The following is a 22018-nucleotide window of genomic DNA, read 5'->3' on the forward strand; positions in this document are numbered from 1 at the left end:
CGGCAGATCGGCCATATCACGCCAAAATGCATATCTGGAACGCCTTTTTAATCCCCATCAAGAGATTTTTAAACTTGTGAAGGTTACAAGAACAGTCCTTTTAGCCTGTTGCAAACATAGAGTATCTCAGAAACGTTAAGAAATTTACCAACGGTGAAAAAATCGACGTATCCGTAAGAACTGCAGGAGTCCCAAGTCCCAACTCCTGCAGCACAACTTTCGGCGCCTTCGCCAACAACAGCAGCGTCAGTCGATGCTTGAACGTCCCGGTGCTTGTTCGCAATAGTCACGTGACTTCCGGTAAAATTCGAATCTTATCGTGATTTATTAATGTCGGTCACAAGTTTGTTTTGGGGGATTTAGAGCGCCTAGACGATGGATTTTTCTTGGTATTAAGGCGATATAAAGGTAAATTTGAATTATCTGTCTTTTAAATCTCTGCAACGCTTCGTGGGAAATTGTCGCTTTTGTGTATCGAAAGAGATTTATCACTACTTAAAATGCATAAAGTATGAGTGATAAAAAGGCATATAGTGTGTTTTCTCTGTGTGTATAACGGATATATGAGGTACATAAACTTTGACTAATTGCCGGATGTGAGGCGTAACACGCATGGGTTATAAACAAGATTTACAACTTTATTTCAAAGCTTTAGCCCTAATACCGCTTTTCTCTCTATCATTCCTTTCAGAAATAAATTTCTTTAAAAAATCACTATGAACGCCAAATGGCCTGAGCGGATGTTCGGCAAGAAACTCCTCAAATGCGACTCCACCAACAACTCCAATGACCTGAACGCGGTTCCCACATCGGAAATTCTGCAGAACAACGTCCAAATCACCGGAATCTACTTTAGTTTTGCCAACATTAACGCTCAAAGTGACGACTTTCTCAAGAAACTTCGCGATCTGTACGAAAAACTCAATGCCAGTTGCGCTAATGGCGATCTGGAAAAACGGCTCGAAGTGATCCAAGTGGTGATGTGGGCGCACAATGATAACTACGGTGATTTTGAGCTTAGTCATAGGGACAGTTTGTTAGGACTCCCGTGGTTCGCCATGCCTTTCAGTGAAATCAATTTAAAGGTACGTAATCTCTTTACAGCGTGTTTTGCACCTCAGCAAATGCGAATCTCCTACGCCACTGATTTCCTGACCAACAAAACTTGAAATTTTACCGTTTACGTCTAGCGACTAGTGGATAAATCGCTTCAAAATTCAGTATCGCAGGAGCTGTACGTTATTGAATTTTGGATCGTACTTGAGTGAAAAGGTACAATTTTTCAAAATCTCTTTCAGCAATTTCTTTTGATAACCCAATTCGCAGATCTTCTTTCGGATGTCGTTTTCCTCAGATACAAAAATCCTGTCCCGGACTTATTATTTTTCAAGTACAATACTGATTTTAATGATAAAAGTGAAAAACTCTACACTGAAACCGACGTCAATAAACAAAGGGTGCAGTCATCATGGGGAAAGCTCAGATAGGCCTCGGAGAAAGAAACTATGAGCAGGGAGCAAAAACTGAAGGGCAATTTTGAACTTTTTATCATAAATAATGGAACACGAGCGAATTTCGCAATAAGGAGTTTCCATCAGGCGTTATTCTACCTATTGCCGGATGAGAGAATGGGGGACCATTCTACCTCATTCTGTCGATTATTGCGCTTAGGCCCAAGTACCCCAAGCTAAACAACTCCAATAAATTTTATTTCCGTCCATTACGCCTCTTCTCCACTCATCCATAGACTTTTATCGTCCTCTATCAGGTTTTATGAAAGTAGGGTTTTCCTTTAAATGACCCATCTCTTTTAATGTGTTTGTTTGCCAAGTTTGACAAACAAACACATACATTGAGTGAGTCAATAAACCTTAATGCATTCATCAATCACAGTTTGAAGCATCTATGAATATTTGATTAGAGCTTTGAAACACAACGAGATCTGCATTGCGAAAAATGGTTCTGGATTTTAGATCTAAAGGCACATGACACGTCTTCGCTCACTTCTGACGCTTTTTGTGCCCGAGTAATACAGTTCATAGATCTTGCAGATTCCACGGGATGTTGAATAATTGTATCGTCTGCATTCGCAAGTTCATTACAGTAATTCCGTTAAATGCCTTTTGAACGTTCTTCTGGCCATGAAAACTTGCAAGTTTTAATGCTAATGTTGCTTTTAAAAGGGAATTTATTTTCCAGAATTTCCCGGTTCGCTCTTTCAGTCGCTGGAAATGTGGAAATGTTGAAACTCGGAAGTTAATTTCCCAACATAAAGCATCGTTCAGTGAAAACTTCTCACGGAGATAAATTTTTCACGTTGGTAATTTTCTTTTGCTGCAGCTATTATGACTTCTAACCTCCGTTCCTTCAAAGTGAGAAAATAACCGAGATTTATATTCGCTATTCAAGGCAATTTTTAGGTCCCTTCGCTTTTTTGTGATGGCACCTGCAAACTATAAAAGAAACCCTTATAATAAGAGAAAAAGAAACCCCAACTCTGAAGAGAAACACATAGAATGCGGGAGCAATTCCATTATTTGAGGGCAGAAACTCTAAAATATATATCAGACTGCTCAGTTCCTATTCCCGATTTTCCCTTTTCGGGCATTCTTCGTTAGCGACCTGAAAAGTTCGATGTAAATGGATTTTCTCGGAATCAATCAGAGTAAATGGCATTTTATGACGAATTCATCTGAAAAGCTCCGTGCCTGCGTTATCGGAGGGTGCTTCATCAAGAACTTGTGTATTATGAAACCCAAGTCGACCTGGCCGCATCGCCATCCGCTTTAGAGCATGATTTTCATTGTGTTTTTGTTTAACTATGAGTTTTTAGGCACTACATGTCTCGCAAACGTTTTCTGAATATAGTTTTTACACGTACATATTATTATTTCTCGATAGCAATCAACCTGGAACGGCGGTGGACTTTCCTCGTCGGTGATTTTTCTAGGGGGTAGGGAGAGGGTGATTAAAAATTTCGCACAGGGCGTCAGACTTACTAATGACGACCCTGACTTTAATTAGAGTTAAAAAGGTTTTTTACGGAACAATGTCTTTGAGACCGCGCAGTCAGGGTGATCGGAACGTGAAAATCTAGTCCATAGTTAGCTCGGCGGGCCATTTTCCCCTAATTCTGATCACACTATCGAAACATATTATTTTTCGGTTGTTCAAGCCGGATCTCCAACATTTTCGGGTCGCTTCGAACTGGAATCACATCACCGACAACTCGAAGATTTTAACGATTTCTGAGTTTTTGAAAATCTTGACTCGATCGTGAATTTCAGCCTGTTCCAAAGATCTACGAGACAACGCGCAAACGATTCACAATTGTTTGTTACAGTCGTCATGACGTGCCAAAGCTACCTTGAGCAAAAATGATGAAAAATCCAATGCGCAGAAACTCAAAACTGCATTGACAGTTGTTGGTTGTTTTTTTGCACAAAACGGTGTCTCTGAGACTGTGCACACGTGATTGTCCAGGCAGTTAATTTGGCGGCCATTTTACAAATTCCCGAATATCGGTATTGTTCTCGAAATACATCACTTTTGGTCTTTCGAGCCGGAATCATACCACTTTGATCCTACGAAAAGGATCAAACACGCTTCTGGTCACTTCTGTCCGGAAACGTATCGCCAATCGTATCCGGTTTTCTAGCAATCGTCAACCTCAAAGTCAAAATTCCAAGGTATGCGAATTGTTTACCTTCAAGCGGTAATTAAAGAATGTTTGCTTTTGCATCATCTGGCAGACTGAACGAACTCAGTCTCAAACATGTGGAGGGGGCAACGAGCCACATTTAATAAAACACATTAACAAATGAAATGCCAAAAAGTATAAATAAATATGTGTTGTTGGGTGCTCACTCAATACAAGGCGTTTTGTTTACGTTTACCCTATGTCCTTTAGTAATTAAAAGCTCAGACCAACAAATCGCCCTATTTAATGGTTGTTACTAATTTCCTCGTGATGCCATTTCAATTTCGATTCCAATTACTTTTAGAAATTAGTTGAAACCGCAGCATTTTTCAGACAAGGCTGAGCAGGAGATACCGGATAAAATCAGGAGTACCAACATTGGTACTTTTAGATAAAGATGGATCAACCGTTAGTGTATCTGCTCACGAAAGATTGGTGGAGGATCCCAATGGCACCAATTTCCCATGGAGGCCTCGGCCAGTTGATGAGGTAGTATACTGTGTAGAAACGACATACTAACTGTTTAACACATTTTTGGTGCCAAAGGTGCTGAAGGAGGTGGTTTTGCAGCCTGGAGGAATTTATTACCAGGAGCATACAAAACGTCTTCAGGGAGATGTTCGGTATATTGATCTTCCGGATGGGGTGCGGGGGTTTTACTTTTCTGCTCACTGGGTAAGTTTACACCAAGACGAACTAAACGGGATAAAGATTTGTATGGGTTTTAGTGCCCTCCTTGCAAAGCTTTTACCCCCCATCTTGCAGAGGCTTATAAGCTGATAAGGAAACGAGAGCCCAACTTTGAAATCGTTTTTGTATCCAGTGACAGGTAAGACTAACCTGAACTAACTTGAATTAACCCGTCCAGTTTTTCCGACAAAGCAATGCAATATTCTATGAGCAACTCAAATTAAAGCGATCTTTAAGTAATGAAACTCAGTAGAATGCAAAACTTAAAAATTGCAAAGCTCTTTCATACTCCATTTCCCTTATCCCGGGTTGATTACCGGGTTTCACTCCAAGACTCCTAAAGGACAATTTATCGAAATGGCGTTGCCATGTATACGCTGTCGGACCGCTATTCTTAGTGGGCAAAATAAAGGAAATTATGCCACTTAGTCCGACTTTGCAGGGAAGTTTGGAGCCAAATGAGCGGAAGTTTAATTTCAGGCCAGTTGGGTTATTAGGCTTCAAGGGCAACGAGTTTCTTGTATTAGACAAAAACTTCCAACCGAAGCATCATTTGAGCACTGAGCTCGATTCGAGTTTAGATAGTTTCAAAATTTATCAAAAACCATCTATCATCTTCAACACGGTAATGACATTATTACTATAAAAGCGCAAGCTCTCCAATAATCCTATCTCGTTTTACTAAGCTTTTAACGCCTCATTGTGCCTAAACCCTCATCACAACAAGATACTCGTCTAATATCAAGCAGAGCGCCATGCTAATCTTGCTGAGACCGAGTAAATTTCAATCTTTTTAGGAAAACGAGGTCTTCGACACTGAGAACATCCCCACAAGCAAATCAAGAGGGGAAATGCAAATTTCCAATACCCCAGAGTTAGAGACGGTTTCAAGAATGTGAAGCTGCCAATAATAAAATGAATCCCCATGTACACCCTCCACCGCCCCCAAATTTAATCTAAATACAAATTGGAGTCTTGAACAGTTTGGTGCTCTGTTATTTGATAAGGAGCAATGAGATCGAGGGTTAATGAGGCAAGAAATCTCTAAATTGGGTCTTCAAGAGCAGTGTCACAAAATGCCAAAGTCATTTTAAAATTTTCGAGGTTTTCCCCTCGAAGCTTCATTGCATTCACCAGATTAGAAACACTAATTAACTTTATTAATGCCCCCTAATTAAAATAGGGACATTTTCAGTGAGTAGCGTCACTTGGGGTGGAGAATAAAGGGTGAGTGCCTCTAAACCTCGAATCAAAATAAGCCAGTAATATTCTACACTGCAGGATGAGATTAAAGTTTTAATTGAGGCACGTTTGAGACGTTCCATGCTCCCCGAGCAGGGCTATTTGGTTTAATCAATTGTTAAATTAAATCCTGGAGAAATTTTCTGATTTGGACTAGAATTGGGAGCAATTTTCCGTCTCGAAAAACTTCCATTGTCCCAGGCCTTTGTTGCTATGACGTAAGAAAATAAGAAAAACAAACCGAATAGGGCATAAAAATAGCTGGTTAATATAAATGAGCTGGAAACGTTTAATTTGTTAAGGGAAACGACTTTGTCTGATTAAAGTTTGAACGGAGCAACAAAACTAGACGCCAGTGGAATACGAATTGAAATGGGCGCCGGTTTATGGGCAAACTAGTCTGGGGTTGTTACTGGAGAAACAAGTTTGTTAAAAATACTCTAAAGTTAATTTTTCTCCTAACTCCTTAATACTCACCGAAAAATCTTCATTTTAAAATGATGGATTACGCGATCATTGAAAAAGAAAAGTAGAAGAACCGCAGCTGTACAAACCCTCTTCTGTTATTGTAGTAATTAATTTACCTTTCTATTTCTTCTTATCCACTTTTGTAGCTAAAGTTTCCGTTCTATTTTGGTGTAGAGGCATGTTGTTCATTTCTCTCTCTCTTTCTTCCTCCCCCGCTTTCTCGGTACATCCTCCTATCATCTAATTGTCATACCCCCCCTCAGACCAAACATCAAAACGACGTCTATTGTTGGCCTTGCAGTGTACGTCAGTGAAGTCATTTTGGCGTCTGCAACACATTTCCAGATTCAATAATGCATCCGGCTCCAATAGGTGCACATAACTTAACTGGGCAACGACCCCAAAAACCATACATAAACTACTCGGAAATTCTATTTGCCAGCCCGATTCATAACTTTATGACTTCATTACCCTTACACGCGGTATTAAATTTTTTTACTGGATAAACGCCCTGCATTTTTATGGCCCTTATCGGGCACTGCAGTAGGGCCGACGGTAGTCCAAAGACGTAATCGTAAAATTTTATATTCCAACATGTAGCAAAGAGTATTTCATACTGATTTAGTACACAGTATCGGTAAACGTTCAAACACATGATTCTTTACGGGCCAGTTCTTTGATTCCTTGATCAATTTTATGGCTATAGATCTGATTATTGGCTGATCTCTATGCATTGAAAAATTATCAATTTTTCCCATGGAAAAGTTGATAACTCTCTCTTATTATTTCCATGAAATCAGGGCCGGTATTATCAAGTTCGGCGCCCTGGGCGAAATTTTTAATCACCACCACCCTACCCGAAGAAAAACCGCCCCCTTCCCTGGTCTATGGCCTGGTCTTTGGCCGTCGCCCAACCTCCCCCTTCATAAAGCCAGTATTGCATGGAATTTGTATTTCTGGCAAACTTGTCATCACTCGAACAATTTGCCCCTAAGGCACTCTTCAGCTTTACCAAAACTTTCGGAACTTCTCGTTCATTTAATCTTAAATTTACCAGCTTTTACATTCAGTGCCGAACTTCCGAAATCTTGGATCCCACGTGGTGTCACCATCCGAGTTTAATGAGCTTTCAGGCCGCACCTAAAGTGACGGCATTATGGAAAGGGTGGCATTTCGGAGGGAGCAACGAGACTGTTATAGCATCCCGCGTATCCATGGGAACGGGGGTGGAAATGCATGTATCAGGACGCTTCATAAAGAATTCTGCAACGAGGATAATTAGATTCCTCTTATTAGGGATAACGCGCCACCGCATAAACAACAGTGTTTTGTCTCTCCATTGGAGAGGCAAACATGTTATTACTTTATGTACTTAAAACAGCAATAAAGGGGATGGAAATATAAAATGGTGATGGGCTAATAGACCTTCTGGCACTCGAAAACTTTCAATAGTCGAATGATTTTACGAATTCTCTATTTGAATAGTATAAATCATCAGGATCATCATGAGATCGTTAGGAATTTATACCCCAATTTGAATAACTCCAGATATTTTCTTCGAGAATTGAAGCGCATCCTTCACATATATGAATACATTTCATCCTAATAGTGTATAATATAGTTGGGAACCTTATCTTTTGCCATGGAAAGCTCAAGTGGGTAATATGTAATGTGATTTTATCTAAAACAACTCCGATGTGTAGGGGAATAGGGAAATGTTACCGCGCCTCAAAGTTATATGAGTCATAAAACAGTAAATTATGAGGACTAGTCGCATATAATAATGATGACATATGACTTTTTTACAAGTAGTTTCACTGAAGCAATTAACTAAATATGTTTAGGGAGATATTCATGGAAAATAATCACACGTATTTAATAACCAAAAAGCGTTAAAAAGTTGAAATGGATAATTTTTTTAACAAAAACTATCCCACTGACAAATATCTATGTTGAATAATTAACAGCGTGAAATATTACCCCCCAATTATTTGCCTCCGGACCTTTCGTGATTCCATAAATTCGCCCCCGACTGATTAACGGGCGGTTTTCAGCCCTTCTGGTTACAATTTATTTGTCTTTGTATGAAGCTTTGTCACGCCTCGGCTCCTTTAAAGCTGCAACACAAATAAAGCTTGAGAATGTAGAGCAATCCAATTTTCTGAGCCATGTGCCAAAATTTCCCATTTGGTGAACTAAATCAAGAACATACACAGGGTGTTCGTAAAGCCACGCATAAATTCATTTTTTCTGGAGAATGAAATTTTTCAGAAAAATCCTTGAACGCGTCAATTTTGTTTAAAAAAAAGTGCTTTCTATGACATATCAGTGACGTCAGCCGTAAACAAAATATAACGTCATCGATAATTGTTTTAAATGACTACCCCCGATTTTCTTCACGGAATGTCAAAATACGTCATTTCTACTTTATGACTATGCAAAATTATTGGTATGTTGCATAACAAAAATTTCGAGAAAATGAAGTTTTAAATTTGAAAATAAACTACTGCATTATGGTTATAAAATGTTTAAAGTGAAAACCATTTTGAATTTGACAGTATCCTAAGCCGTCAATAAATTCCTGTTAGGCTCTCTGTAAAATCTCCGGTGCAATGTTATTGCACTGAGTTTTTATCCTGTCTTTCAGATCTTCAATGCAGCCCGGTTTACTTTTATACACTACATTATTCGGATGACCCCAGAGAAAATAATTCGATGGACTGAGGTCTGGAGACCTCGCAGGTCACTTGATGGTACCACGTCTTCCAATCCATCTATTTGGAAATATCCGGTTAAGATATTCATCCAAAATAAAATGTACACGAAAAATCTATTATTATTTATAATTTTTTTTGCCTCGTGTAATACATTTATTCAATAAACAAGGCACTCAAGGGACTGTTTTCGATTTACAACAAAAAATATTCGCATCATGTTAACTTATATGAAGTAGTTTATTTTCAAATTTTGAATTTTATTTTCTCGAATTTTTTTGTTATATAACATACTAATCATTTTGCATAAGCATAAAATAGAAATGATGTACTTTCACATTCCTTGATAAAAATCGGGGGTTGTCGTTTAAAAAAATCATCGATAAAGTCATATTTGGTATAGGGCTGACGGCACTAACACAAACAATATGTCATAGAAAGCACTTTTTCTAAACAAAATTAACGTGTTCGAAGATTTTTTTAAAAACATTTTTGAGAAAAAATGAATTTATGCATAACTTTACGAGTATAAGCTTTACAGTATAAACAAACGTTCAAAGCTCAGAAACGCCCCAAAGAGACTTCTCATTGACTTAATGAACACAACATTATCCCTTCAACCCCTGCTAGTTTACTGCCCAATACCCTCATAAATTGAACGCCTAAATTTTTGTGAAAGTGCCTTTTCTCTCCCTTCGCTTATCAGAAAAGCAGATGCTACCTCCTTTTTCCGTCCAATAACTTTATGGGTCGCTTCAAGGAAAATGGCTAAAGTGATGGAGAAACTCCGATTACAGGCCCCTCAGCTGATTTATTGCCACCTTAATTGCATCACAGAGTTAACTCAGCACTTTCATAATTTAAATGCTGTAGGACATTTCGCGTCTCCGTTTCCCTCTCACTGCCAAATTCACTTAAGACTTTAATCGTGCCTCTGTCACATCTTGCTGGAAATAAGCTCCCTGCTGGAACTCCTATAGAATAAGGGACCATAAAGACCTCTTTTAGGGCTACAGCCGCATAAATTTGCCATACACCTAGCTGTGCTTTCATTATTTAAAACATTTTTCAGGAGCGCAGAATCTTATGGTGCTTACGTGGAAACGATGCCCTGGTTATCGGTGCCCTTCCAGCAGGCCTCTGTCAGGGCCGAATTGGCTCAGTTGTACGGGATAAGGGGGATACCCACGTTGCTGTTACTGGACAGTAATGGGCACGTTATTACTATGGATGCTCGGTCCGAGATTGTTGAGGATCCTTTAGCACAGGCAAGATTGAAATTCTATTATCTCTCTATTATCACACTAAACTGGTTCCAGAACTTTCCCTGGAAACCTCGAGCAGTGAATATACTCACAGACAGATTTTTAACTAAGCTCCATGATTTTCCTGCCATAGTCTTATTTGTCGGTATGTACACAAATATCGAAGAAGTTGCCTTTGCAGTTTCAAACTTGTTGTAGATTCCGAAGAAACTGAGATGCAATTTGCTGAATCAGTACTAATCCCTGCTGCTACCAATTACTACAAAATGAATAATATCAACATTTCCGCCATTCCCGAAGATCGCCTCTTCTCCACTTGCGACCAAGACGATTATTTCCTGCAGTTTTTAGTAGGGACTGATAATGAGTCAACAGACATCTTGAGAGATCTTATTGGTACTTTATCATTACATGAAAAACATTTCATTATTGTTGACTCAATTTTAGGTTTAGACGATGTGATTCCACTATTGGTAGCCGTTGATATTCCCAATAGAAGGTTTGCGACCATGGATTATGGTACTGAAATCACAGCAGAAGCAGTTAGTGATTTTATGAGGAAATTTCAGTTGAATGACTTAAATTTCCGAGTTATTAATGAGGAAGGGGTTGAAAATGCGGAGCATTTGTAAAATGAGTAAAGGCCATACTTACCGATTTATAACACATTCTCGGAGGAAATCGTCGATGGTTTGGAAACAAGTTTTATTCTTGTTTGCTGTAGAATTTAAATCTTTCTTAAATCAAGTGCAATAATATAAAATAAAAATAATACAACAAAATATTATTAGTATTTTCAAAATATAGGAGTATAGAATTAATAACTTATTGAATATGTGGTAGTAATGAATATTTGTATGAAACAACAGAAGATTTCGCTAGATTATAGTACTGAAAAGACAGTTTTAAAAATTATTTTCATTGATGTATTAAATCGTTTAGTTCACTATTTTAGTGTTACCATTTTGGTCGAAGTAATACGGTGATATAAATAGCAGTAGTATATTGTAATAAAGTAATTGATCAATTTTGAGATGTAGATATTTCATGCTATTTTATACATAAATACCTAATTGGAATATAGTTACATAAATTATACATATACATATAGTATAGTATAAGTAGTGATAGATTGCATCAGCAGTATCTAGTGTTATTGTAATAGTTTAAGGTGATATTAACCAAAATAAAATATCTGTTTATTGCACATAATAGAAGCACGTATGAGCAATGAATGTCTATTATCTGTGACAGTAATTTTCAACAATGTATTTGTGCTCATTTTCAACGATTTTTCAAAATTGTTTCCTGGTCTTAATCCTTTCCTGTATAAAAAGGGGTATTTTTTCTTTCACCGTTATATCAAGAAAGACGTTAAAATTTATATTCTTTTTCTTAACGAAATATTAATTATAATCAAATGAAAATATTCTATGTATAAGTAAACATTTTATATATGTTGAATTAATACCTTAATATTTTAATGCAAAATATCTTATTTTCATAACTCGTAAAAGTTATCTATAGTCTCAATTTAAATATAATATAAATTTAACAGATACATTACATTTTCCCAAAAAAATAAGTTGTGTGGATTGCCACTACACAATAAGTTATTTCAGTATTTCTGCCGAAAATGACATGTTTGCTAGTTGAAAACAATTGAATTCGTATCAACCGTATCAAACGTATTTTATATCAACCAAATATAATTCATTCTTAATAGTAAACAAAATTGATGAATTAACAATCAAGAAGTAAATTAAAATCGACCGCACCTCTTCCTCCCCGTGTACTTTGAGTCTGCTCTGACGTCTCTTCCCTGTCTGCGCCTCCTTTCTTTCTTTTCTTTAATCCAGTTTTTGACGCTCTTCAGTGGTTTTCCCTTTTGATTTTTCACCTTGTCTCTTTTAGTGTAATTTACCGCTAAGCAGGAAAAAAAATTAAATGTTTTTTAATGTCAAAAAAAGAAATAGAAAATATAGCTCAAACTCAGAAAAATGTAAATATTATTGATCTCATGGGTACGTCTAGTTTTACTGAGGGATGAGTATAAAGTCGGCAAAATAAAAGAACTGTCAGGTGTGGGGTTCGAACCCACGCTCCCTTTCGAGAACCAGAGCTTAAATCTGGCGCCTTAGACCGCTCGGCCAACCTGACTTGTGTCTAAGGGCACATATGTGTCTATGAGAGCCAAAAAGGGATAGCAAATTGATCGGTCCATATGTACGAGGGAGAATTCAAACTTAAAAGAAGTCCTTTGATAGCAAAGACTTCATTTTGGTTCATCCGGTTTTTTTAACGTTATTCGCATCAGTCGTGTCAGGAAACTGTAGAAGCTTCAATTACCAAAAGCGACAATAATCAAAAGGATATTTTTAGTTCCTACCTTCTCCAGCTCCTTCAGACCCCAACCCTGCAGGCAAAGGCACACTGCCTCCAGTCATTAAAACTAGAAAATACTTCTTGGCTTTAGTGGAATTAGGGAAATCCACTACAACTCCGCCATAAAAACCTGCTTTCATGGCTTGGGTTGTAACCAGTTCCATTTGTTCCCCATTTTCTGGATAAAATTGAAGTACTGCCCTAGCTGACCTGCTCTATAAAAGATTATTCCATTTTGTGGGGTTTGATGGAAATTTTATTTGCACACTTACTAAACAGGCATATAATGAACTAAAAAATTTATACAATCTTTGGACAGGTCGGTGGTGTGATTTATCTGCGTTACACAGCCATTGCAGAGCTGATATTGAAATTGCACCATCGAAGGCACCTGAGAGATGTTAAATTTTATAAAAAATTATTTGAAGTTTATAGGAAATTAAAATAATTTTACCAGCTTTGAAAGGGCATCCTTGACCCATGTCAACTAAAATTAAATCTCCGTCTACTTCTCTTTCCACTGCTACATCTATAACAGGAAAGACTTAATGTAGAATTACATGTTCAAAATTTTTTTAAAAAGATGCTTCAATGGGGATTTATAAGTTCAATTTTATTCATATAGGCCACAAGAAAAATATATCTTTTATTATTCACCAAGTAATTTCTGTATCTATCTGTCCCTTTTCAGGATAATTCTAAGAGCTTTGATCACTGATTCTATAAACATATGTGAAAGTGAAAAGAAAGCCTTGGCAACACTCATTAGTAAAAAAATCTAATTCCCACTCTCATGTTTTATAGAATAGGGTCCCTGAGGCCTTGTAAATGAATAACTGATCTCAGCAAATAAATAGCTTACCCAGCATTGCTGTTGATATGTCCATGCCCACCCAAAAATGTCCATTTGCCTCTAAGACGCTACCACTTAAACCTGATCCACACCCAATATCTAAGATGAAATGTGAACTATCTTCAGGCAAAACTAGCAATTCAATGGCCCTTTCAGACATCTGCTCTTGGATTTCCATAATTCTAGAACTAACAAAAAATAACATTTACTAGGTTTTTGCATTTTTTAACTATGTATCTTGAACTATGTGTATTGGTCTTAAAACCAATACGCATTTATGGTGAATATCTAAAATATGTGAAACCCTCTGAAGTTCCTCTTCTCAATCGCTTAGGAGTGACAGATTATTTGGCAGGGTACTCAATTTCCGATATCTGTGTGGTATATTTTGATTAGTTACACAGATTCCTTTTTTCATTGTGATATGATCAAAATAATGCAATAAGGATTAAAACGAACTTACTTCTGTGTGTATTTCTTGGCTTCAACTTCATTGTAAAACTGTGAAGAAAGGTACCACTTAATGTAAAGTTGTTGTAATTAAAATTTACACTTACTATTTCTGGGGGAGCTAAATGTTCTGGTCGTGACATGTTTCGTTAGTCGACCTTTTCTTTTTCTTCTTAAAATATGATTTAATTTAAAATGATTTCGTAAACATAAACATGATCATTGAATATAACCTCAAAAAAGCACATGTTTGTTTGACTGATCATCGCTCCACTGGAAAAAAATTGTTTATATACATTTCAATGCATCAACCTACTTAATTGGACATGGGTTTTGCAATGTAATTTTAGAACGCTTCTGCCTGCCTATGCGGGTGTAGCTCGTGTGTAGACTACACGAACAATGTAAACAAATTGTTTTTATTTATTCTAGTTCAAAAAACGAAATGCACATGCACTACTTTTCCTCATATTATGAAAACAAGCCATTGACAATTTGTTCAAAATTTATTTTTGTTAAAAAAAAAATTAATGAAAAATAATACAACTATTAAAATGCAAACCCCTTTGACAAGACGTTTGACATCGACACTCAGATCTTTAAGTTGAAAATGGCAACGTTGGTTAAAAGCTCGATGTAGCCTCCCTTGCGTCTTGCTTTCTTTTGTAACTTTTTATGTTGCTTTGCAAGCAGATTGTAATTAATTGATTTAGTATTTAACCATTTAAACGAAAGAGTATTTCCCTGCTATTCTAAAGATCCATATAAGCTCCAGGTGTTTTGGTGATATTGCACACACCATAGTTGTGTGTTTGCTTTGGTGTCCTAAGATTAAAACCCATTGAAGGTAAAATCGCCGGAACTAAGATCATTCGGTTGCCCTTTGAAGGACCATTGTAGGTGTTTCACTAGTTAATTATCAGCTGATAGTGTGTAACATCTAGAGGCAGCCATGTCCTATCCAGGGAGACCTCCTATGATGCCTGGCTTACCTATGTATGCGATGCCCATTGGGGCTCCTCCTACAGCTTTGATGGGTGCCGTTATGCCTATGCCTCCGGTAAGTGGAATGTCTAAGAGTATGTACTGTTCGATTTGAAAATGTTTTTTTTTTAGTTGTGTTCGGCTATCTCTAGAAGTATTTGAATTTTTTTAATTTTCATGTTAACATATATTTAAACAGAATGGCTTTAAAATATGTACCTGTGTTCCCATTGAACCAACATTCTATCATATTTACAGAGATAGCAATGCTTAAGTGCCAAATTTGGAGTTCCCTATATGTTATATTATGTATTTATATACCACACCCTACTGAAACAGAGCAATACATTTATGTATTCGAGAAGGCAAACATAGTCATTTTAGCAGCTCTATAATTTCTAATTAATTAAAAAATATTCTGTGGAGAAAATAAATAATTTTTATTCTTCAATGGATTCATGCAGATTTATGTCATGAAGGTTTGATGAGATTCAGTTTCAGTCCAAGCATTTTTATATTTTGCCAAGCATCCTAGATGGAGAAATTGATTGTAAAATATTCATTTAACTCTAGAATTTAATAGTTGAATCTAAAAAAAACGTATTTTTTCAGATGCAGGTAGCTGGTGCCACCCAAATCAGAGCATTTCCCAAACTTAACCCCAATAGACATGAGCCAAAAAGAGAAGGTCCAGCAGTTACTGTGTTTGTTGGTAAGTTCTGACTACCCATTTCTGTTGGCCGTTACTTAATTAAATACCCTCAAATTTCTCTCTTTCACATTTATGGAAATATTTTATTTATTATTTTAGCTAAAAACTTGATTGGTTCATCATATTACCATTTTCTGACTTTGTGTTTGGCTGTCATAAGTACTTAATTGGAATTTTACAGGAAATATAACTGAAAGAGCTCCTGATTTAATGATAAGGCAAATCTTAGCAGCATGTGGTCATGTTCTCAGTTGGAAAAAAGTAAAAGCCTTCGGCTTTTGTGAATTAGCAGGCCCTGATGCGGGTTTACGTGCAGTACGTCTTTTGCATGATTTGATGGTGTATGACAAGCGGCTAGTGGCTAAAGTTGATGCTAAAACTCAGGCGGTGTTAGATGAATATAAAGGTATTGAGTGATTTTTCAATAAATGGGAATTTAACTTGAAAGATGAGTTCATTTGAAGCTGAACGTAGAAAGCGTCAAAGACCCTCCTCACCTCTACAAGATGAACAAGAAGATGAGGAATTAGATGAAGAGACTCTGTATTTTGATGCTCTTTCCAGAGAGAGAATTAAACAAATCCTGGTTGAATACCAGGAAGAGATGAAGAACTACGATCACAAGAAAGATGGTTAGTGTATTTATGTTATATTAAATTGGTGTTTCACGGGTTAATTGTTCAGTTATGACAGCCTGGAATAAAGTTCTTGCTGAAGCAGAAGTGGAGGAAGAAAAACGGGATCTAATTAGCCGGGAGATCGGAAAATTTAGAGAGATAATGAAGGTAAGCAAGAGAATTTGCAGTTTTTCTCCTGGGCGATATTACTTCCATTCCCTTTTAGTAAAAAAATGTAGGTACACATTTTCAATAATCATGAGTCTCTAGTCATTTGAAACGGGTGTGTGGCATTTTTTTACTGAACTACCACTATTTGTTAGTTAGACAGGAATCTGACTAACAAAGAGTTTGTAGATGATGTTACCATCAACTTAAATTATATTATAACTAGAGATAAGTTTGCGCTTATGTCGTTGTTGAAACCGAACAGGCATGGAAAAGCGCGGCGCAGTCTCCGCCCGGGTAGTCAGCCGCTGGTGAGTAAGAAAGAATCTGAAAATCAATAAGCAATTTCCTAAAATTATTGGAATATAAGATTATTTATATATTTTTTATGTGGCATATTATGTATTGTTTTTCATTTTTCTAGGTTATCTGGGGTTTCAAATTTCTGGAATGTAAATTGTTTTATTTTTCTCTTTTTATACAGTTTTTGTTTATTGAAATTGGATATATTTGGGATATAAATAAGAACTAGAAAAACAATAATAATTGAAAAATTTGCTGTGGTTTGAATTTTTTCAGATATATATATGTTTTTCTTAGCTTTATAGCTACATTTACTTGAACTGATTACAGAAGATTTTGCCTTTTCAACACTTATTTTTCAGTGTATTGTTTTGCAAGTAATAATATGCCACTTGGGGCCAAACTATTGAAGTTCAGTTTGTAAGTTGTCACTAGTCAATGATCGGTCGCCATGAAAACTCATGTCAATTCATCAGTTTCCATGGAAATTAAACTTCCGAAAAAATTCATAGAATTCCAATAATTTGGCTCTTAATCTGTTTTTGTCAAGCACAAGAAACAATATAAAATGTTGTTCTAACTTGAAAGTTGTTACTTATGCTTTGGCATTCGCTCGTTTATTTGTAATAAGTCTGACGCCGAGTGTTTTACTCTGGAATGCTGGATTTGGTTCATAGTTTGTGCTGCTAAAAAGTACGGATTTCTAGAAATTAGTTATTTTATATACGGAATATTATTATGTGTAAGTCTTTATATGAATTCTTAATAGATTTCCATCTAACAGACCAAAATCTATGGCATAGAATTCATTCTTTTTTCAGGAGATCAATGGCATCATTTTTGAAAACAAGAATTAACTCGCTGTCAGGCTTAAAAGATCCAAATAAATGGCAATGCGAGAGAGAACTATACAGCAAGTATTTGCCTTGACTTTGATGTGAATATCATATCCCAAATTAGATTTTCACAGAACTAAATATGAGGTTTTTTGCTGTTGACTTAATTGGTTTTTTTCGTTCATTTAACTCATTTTCACTAAATAGGAAATTGTTTCCTTTGACGCAAATCAGATTTTAGCCATTATTATCTCAGCCACTGGATTCTACATTAGCATTCGCAAGCAGATGAATATCATATCAGATTTTCCTATCAAGTTGAAAATAACTTTTAACACACGCGTTTACGGTTATGGGTTATTCTAATGAAGCAAGGGATGGCGTAAAGAGTATAGGACTTCTCGCAAAGGGATTTGTTACAAGCTTTCGGAAAGTGAACTTTTTGTCCTGACTCTGTCACACCAGGTGGTAAAACTAGTACAGAAAGGGGTAGCAAGTAAGCGACCTTGTATCTCGTAGCCTAAAACAGATATAATAATATTAATTTATAGAATTGAGCAAGAAGATTAATTAGATGTATTTTTTGAGGACAATAATTTCAAGATATTAACGTCACCAACAGAACTTCGACTTATTTTTAAAATCATCCATTTTTTTCATTCGGGTATCTCTGCATTCTAGTTCTGCTCAATAGGTTGGGGGCCAAGTCCTATGTCCGCGTTCAGGTTTTAATTTTTAAAGCTGTTAGAAACTTGACACCTTTGTTAAAATTCCGAATACGTAAGCCGTTTTGTATCAGTATGTTTTTAATATCTGCATTGGGATATTTTTTCTAAAGTCGGACCTTTTGCTATCCAAACACGACCAATGTAGGAGAATCATATAGAACATTTTGGTTTAATATGTGGTTTTGATTGCAGTCCACGGGTGACGAATTCAGGCATCGGTACGACAATAAGGCCGACTCTTTCGACTGTTCTTGTTCTACTGTGACATTTTATAACATGTTAAACAGGCGCGGATAGCTTTTAATGCGGGGCCAAATGCGCTGTCGGTCTACTTTAGCTGGAACCTCATGCGAAAAGAAAACCCTTATAATTTTTAATAAATCGCGGAAACAGAAGGATCCTAAAAGTACTTCAATCATCTCTCCCTAATATGTCAACAATGCAAAGTTGAACAGCCCTACAGAGTGAAACACTCGTTGTTCTCTGAAATTAGTTAGTATTAGAACTGTAACTGCTATCCGTATTTGTAAGTTACGGGTACGTGGTTTTAAATGTACAATTTCACCCGGCGGTAATCACGTTTCACCAGTTCTGAAGAAAATCCAACCTTGTGCAACGGTAATCGACGCTATAGGATCCCTTTGTCTTCATATTTCTGTAAGTAAGTCTCTTTTGAAAGTTGTCTTTAGGGGTTAAGATAAGGACCATTTATATATTCAGAGGTTTGCCTTACTATTGTTACTCCCGTTTGCCCACTGATTGTGTTCGTAACACAACAATTAATTATCAAATTTTATTCAATTTGTGTTTATACTTGTGACGACCTATAGGGTAGTGTCAATTTTTATTTGGCTTTTTCAGGGACGTTACCGCTATCCATTTAGATGGCGGCAGTCGAAGAACGGATTTTTTCCTTAAAACGTTATATTGTATGAATGATGGTAAAATCTAAGTTTTGAGCTTGTGCAGTTGCGCCTCAATCGTTACGCCATCTCAAAATTGTCGCGTGAGATTTACCTTTAACTACAAGTCTTTCCTTAAAATTTCCTCAAAAAAATTATATGTTACAAAGAAATTAACTAAATGATGTAAAATAAATAATAAAAATACAAAATAGAAATTTGCAAGGAATTCTGCTTTACGGTAAGCATTTAATGTGCTGCAGATACAGCTACAAGTATTTTACCGACCGATCATACACGTTCATAAATCTATTTTTTTGCTTCATCTAGTAAATATATCTCAGTTATCAACGGCAAATCTATAACGCAACTCCACAAGTTCAATACTTAGACTACATGAGCTTCAATTTGACATTTAAAAATAAATTTGCTGAACATTTCCTCAAGATTTCACTTATTTCGCTTTCTTTTTAGAAACAAGAGGAGGAGCGGGAAGTGAAAAAGAAGGAGAGAAATCGTGAGCTAGAAAAATCCCCCTCACGCTCCCCTACTCCTAAACGCAGAGAAAAGGACGACCGGAAGAAGAGAAGATCCCGATCCAGGTACGTGTTAAGTATTTATTGAGAGAGTTTGTACTAATTTGAGCAAAAATGGCCAGTTCCAAAACTCATGAGCGAAGCCGTGAGAGGGACAGGGAACGCGAACGTGAGCGCGAACGCGAAAGGGAGAGAGAACGCGAGAGGGAACGCGAAAGGGAGAGGGAGCGTGAACGTGACCGGGAAAGGGAGCGTGAGAAGGAAAAAGAGAGGGATAGGGAAAGGGAGCGTACCGATAAGCTTAGCACTAAGGAGCTTCTGCGCGAAAAAGAGATGGAAGAAGAAGCCAAGGAGAAGAAAAAGGCCGAGAGGAGGGCTAGGGAGAAAGAGGCAGCCTATCAAGAAAGGCTTAGGTATGTCTTCTTTTTCTAGCAGTTAAGAAGGTAATTAGAATAATGGGGCATACTAAAAAATTAAATTAAGTGATACATGTAAAAATCGATGAAAACGGCATTTTAAATTCGCATTCGAAGCTCACTGTGAAGCAGAACACATGACCAATCAGTTTTTTAGCCTGATTGTTCGGTTAACAAGAGCAATGCCCTTTTTTACGCTTTATGCTTGGAAAGATACTTCGTACTGAACTTATAACAATATTGCTAATCTCATGCATTGTGCTCAGACTGTGGGAGAATAGAGAAAAAAGAAAAACCAAAGAGTACGAGAAGGAAAGGGAGCGAGAGCGAGTGAAGGAAGAGGAACGCGAACGCGATGCCAAACGATTGAAGGAGTTTTTAGAGGATTACGATGACGAGAGAGACGACGTTAAATATTACAAGTAACACCTTATTAATTATTATAAAACATTCAACTGACTGATTATTATTAGGGGCAGAGAGCTTCAAAAGCGAGTTGCAGAACGACTCAAAGAAGCAGAATCGGACACTAAGGACCGATTGAAGGAAAAAGAAGAAATTGAGGAATTGAGAAGGCGTATATTTGCTGAGGAACACGACGACCCAAATGAAGCATTTGAAAAGGTCCCATATTTTCAATTGTAGTGAAAAAGCATTTAATAATTGTTTTAGGCCATGAAAGAACGCGAAGACCAGTATAAGCCAAAACTCTTAATTGATGTCAATTTGGAGCATTGGAAACAAAAGGAACGCGAGAAAGAGAGAGAATTAGAAAGGCAGCGGGCGCGGGAAAGGGAGAAACAACGGGAAATTGAGAGAGATAGGCGTCACAGGGAAGAAAGGGAGAAATATGTGGTAGCTCAAGCTGCTAAGGAGTTGGAAGCAGTGGAGGCCGAACCTATCGATAGTGACAGTGATATGGATACCAATCACTACAGCCCGCCCCTGCCGCCTGAGCCAGAACCTGAATCTCCATCAAACGACACCCCAGATCGCACTGCACAGGTGAAAGATTTTTCTGTAATTACATCATTTTAATAAGCAAATTATATGTTTCAGTGGACTCAAGTTCAAGCTCCAGATGAAGACTCGCGGCAGTCATTCTCGTCACCAATAGACACCTCACAACAACAACCAATTTCCGGCACTGGAATGAAGATTACCCTTTCCAAACCTATCGTTTTAAATAGCGCCCATTCCCCTACACAGGTAAATTTAGAAGATATTAAAATATAAATTTAACTCTCATTACTTCATCGATTTTTAGGGCAGACTGAATGATTCACGCAAGAAAAAACTAGATCTCAGGGACATATTCAATCCTGATGAGGACGACACCACCACTCAAGTTAAAAAGCGAAAATTAGTTCCCTTAGACTATAACGATGATAAAAAGACGAAAAAAGACAAGGAGATGGCTGAAAAGAAAGTAGACGAGGCCAAATCTCAGGAAGAGAAACGTAAACACATCAAAACTCTAATAGAAAAAATACCCACGGAAAAAGAAGCGTTGTTCGCTTATAAACTGGACTGGTCACAAATAGACAATGGTCTAATGGAGAAGAAAATACGTCCATGGATCAACAAGAAAATTATAGAATACATCGGGGAACCTGAGCCGACCTTAGTAGACTTTATTTGCAACAAGGTACTCGCGGGTTCCTTGCCTCAGACTATTTTAGAAGATGTACAAATGGTCAGTTTATCTCGACGATTGTTGAGACAAATATTGATGATTTGTTAATTTTTTTTAGGTTTTAGATGAAGAAGCAGAAGTATTTGTCGTTAAAATGTGGCGACTGCTGATTTATGAAGTAGAAGCCAAGAAGCTAGGGCTTGTTAAGTAACGTCTTTAAGATGTGTGCGTTGAATATTGTATTTATATTATTGGCAAGTTGTGTTTAAGTTATGAGTTTACTTTTCTTATTGTACGATTTGGAAATAAAGGATACTCGATATTAGGAGTTGTGGTTGAGTTTTGAAGGATTTTCTAGGGTTCTATTTTGATACATGAATCTTCTTTGATGTATGGTCTGTTTATAACAATAA

General features: G+C 37.0%; 3 protein-coding genes and 1 non-coding gene across 7 annotated transcripts; 2 read left to right on the forward strand and 2 right to left on the reverse strand.

Annotated features, from left to right (window-relative positions):
• Positions 1–228: 228 nt before the first annotated feature.
• LOC136416424 (nucleoredoxin-like) lies at positions 229–11382 on the forward strand. Its single transcript, XM_066401586.1, has 9 exons — positions 229–408; positions 692–1085; positions 4034–4189; positions 4247–4375; positions 4429–4529; positions 9887–10082; positions 10134–10224; positions 10278–10475; positions 10527–11382. Exons 2-9 carry the CDS (start codon positions 717–719, stop codon positions 10709–10711), a joined length of 1425 nt encoding a protein of 474 aa, XP_066257683.1. The 5' UTR covers positions 229–408; positions 692–716; the 3' UTR covers positions 10712–11382.
• A 223-nt stretch (positions 11383–11605) lies between these two features.
• Positions 11606–14046, reverse strand: LOC136416375 (probable 18S rRNA (guanine-N(7))-methyltransferase). Of its 2 annotated transcripts, XM_066401509.1 has the most exons (7): positions 13875–14046; positions 13781–13818; positions 13327–13505; positions 12919–12993; positions 12737–12855; positions 12469–12679; positions 11606–12005 (listed from the first exon to the last, which is right to left on the reverse strand). In XM_066401509.1, exons 1-7 carry the CDS (start codon positions 13908–13910, stop codon positions 11842–11844), a joined length of 822 nt encoding a protein of 273 aa, XP_066257606.1. In that variant the 5' UTR covers positions 13911–14046; the 3' UTR covers positions 11606–11841. The 2 variants fall into 2 exon arrangements, with proteins under 2 accessions (XP_066257606.1, XP_066257607.1); XM_066401510.1 differs by lacking the exon at positions 13781–13818 and having other exon boundaries at positions 11608–12005; positions 13875–14041.
• TRNAL-UAA (transfer RNA leucine (anticodon UAA)) lies at positions 12156–12239 on the reverse strand. The gene has a single exon. It is a non-coding gene; the product is annotated as a tRNA-Leu (tRNA).
• A 327-nt stretch (positions 14047–14373) lies between the features above and the next one.
• On the forward strand, positions 14374–21930 carry LOC136416572 (RNA-binding protein 25). 3 transcript variants are annotated; one of them, XM_066401816.1, is made up of 14 exons: positions 14374–14614; positions 14718–14827; positions 15364–15463; positions 15645–15869; positions 15928–16095; positions 16148–16248; positions 19492–19619; positions 19676–19966; positions 20236–20391; positions 20443–20593; positions 20642–20974; positions 21029–21178; positions 21237–21665; positions 21724–21930. In XM_066401816.1, exons 2-14 carry the CDS (start codon positions 14720–14722, stop codon positions 21814–21816), a joined length of 2433 nt encoding a protein of 810 aa, XP_066257913.1. In that variant the 5' UTR covers positions 14374–14614; positions 14718–14719; the 3' UTR covers positions 21817–21930. The 3 variants fall into 3 exon arrangements, with proteins under 3 accessions (XP_066257913.1, XP_066257915.1, XP_066257914.1); XM_066401818.1 differs by having other exon boundaries at positions 16157–16248; XM_066401817.1 differs by lacking the exon at positions 14374–14614 and having other exon boundaries at positions 14677–14827.
• Positions 21931–22018: the final 88 nt, after the last annotated feature.

Source organism: Euwallacea similis, chromosome 23 (genome assembly GCF_039881205.1).
Source record: "Euwallacea similis isolate ESF13 chromosome 23, ESF131.1, whole genome shotgun sequence".
NCBI lineage: Eukaryota > Metazoa > Arthropoda > Insecta > Coleoptera > Curculionidae > Euwallacea > Euwallacea similis.

Bases quoted from the DNA above. Each gene is read 5' to 3' on its own strand.
- LOC136416424 (XM_066401586.1), top strand. From the start codon at position 717: ATGAACGCCAAATGGCCTGAGCGGATGTTCGGCAAGAAACTCCTCAAA. The intron at 4,190-4,246 runs GTAGTATACTGT...TTGGTGCCAAAG, and splicing joins GGCCTCGGCCAGTTGATGAG to GTGCTGAAGGAGGTGGTTTT. The intron at 10,476-10,526 runs GTACTTTATCAT...ACTCAATTTTAG, and splicing joins CATCTTGAGAGATCTTATTG to GTTTAGACGATGTGATTCCA.
- LOC136416375 (XM_066401509.1), bottom strand. From the start codon at position 13,910: ATGTCACGACCAGAACATTTAGCTCCCCCAGAAATA. The intron at 12,856-12,918 runs GTAAAATTATTT...AACATCTCTCAG, and splicing joins AGGATGCCCTTTCAAAGCTG to GTGCCTTCGATGGTGCAATT. The intron at 12,006-12,468 runs GTAGGAACTAAA...TTTCCTGCTTAG, and splicing joins GTCTGAAGGAGCTGGAGAAG to CGGTAAATTACACTAAAAGA.
- LOC136416572 (XM_066401816.1), top strand. From the start codon at position 14,720: ATGTCCTATCCAGGGAGACCTCCTATGATGCCTGGCTTACCTATGTAT. The intron at 21,179-21,236 runs GTAAATTTAGAA...ATCGATTTTTAG, and splicing joins GCGCCCATTCCCCTACACAG to GGCAGACTGAATGATTCACG. The intron at 21,666-21,723 runs GTCAGTTTATCT...AATTTTTTTTAG, and splicing joins TTTTAGAAGATGTACAAATG to GTTTTAGATGAAGAAGCAGA.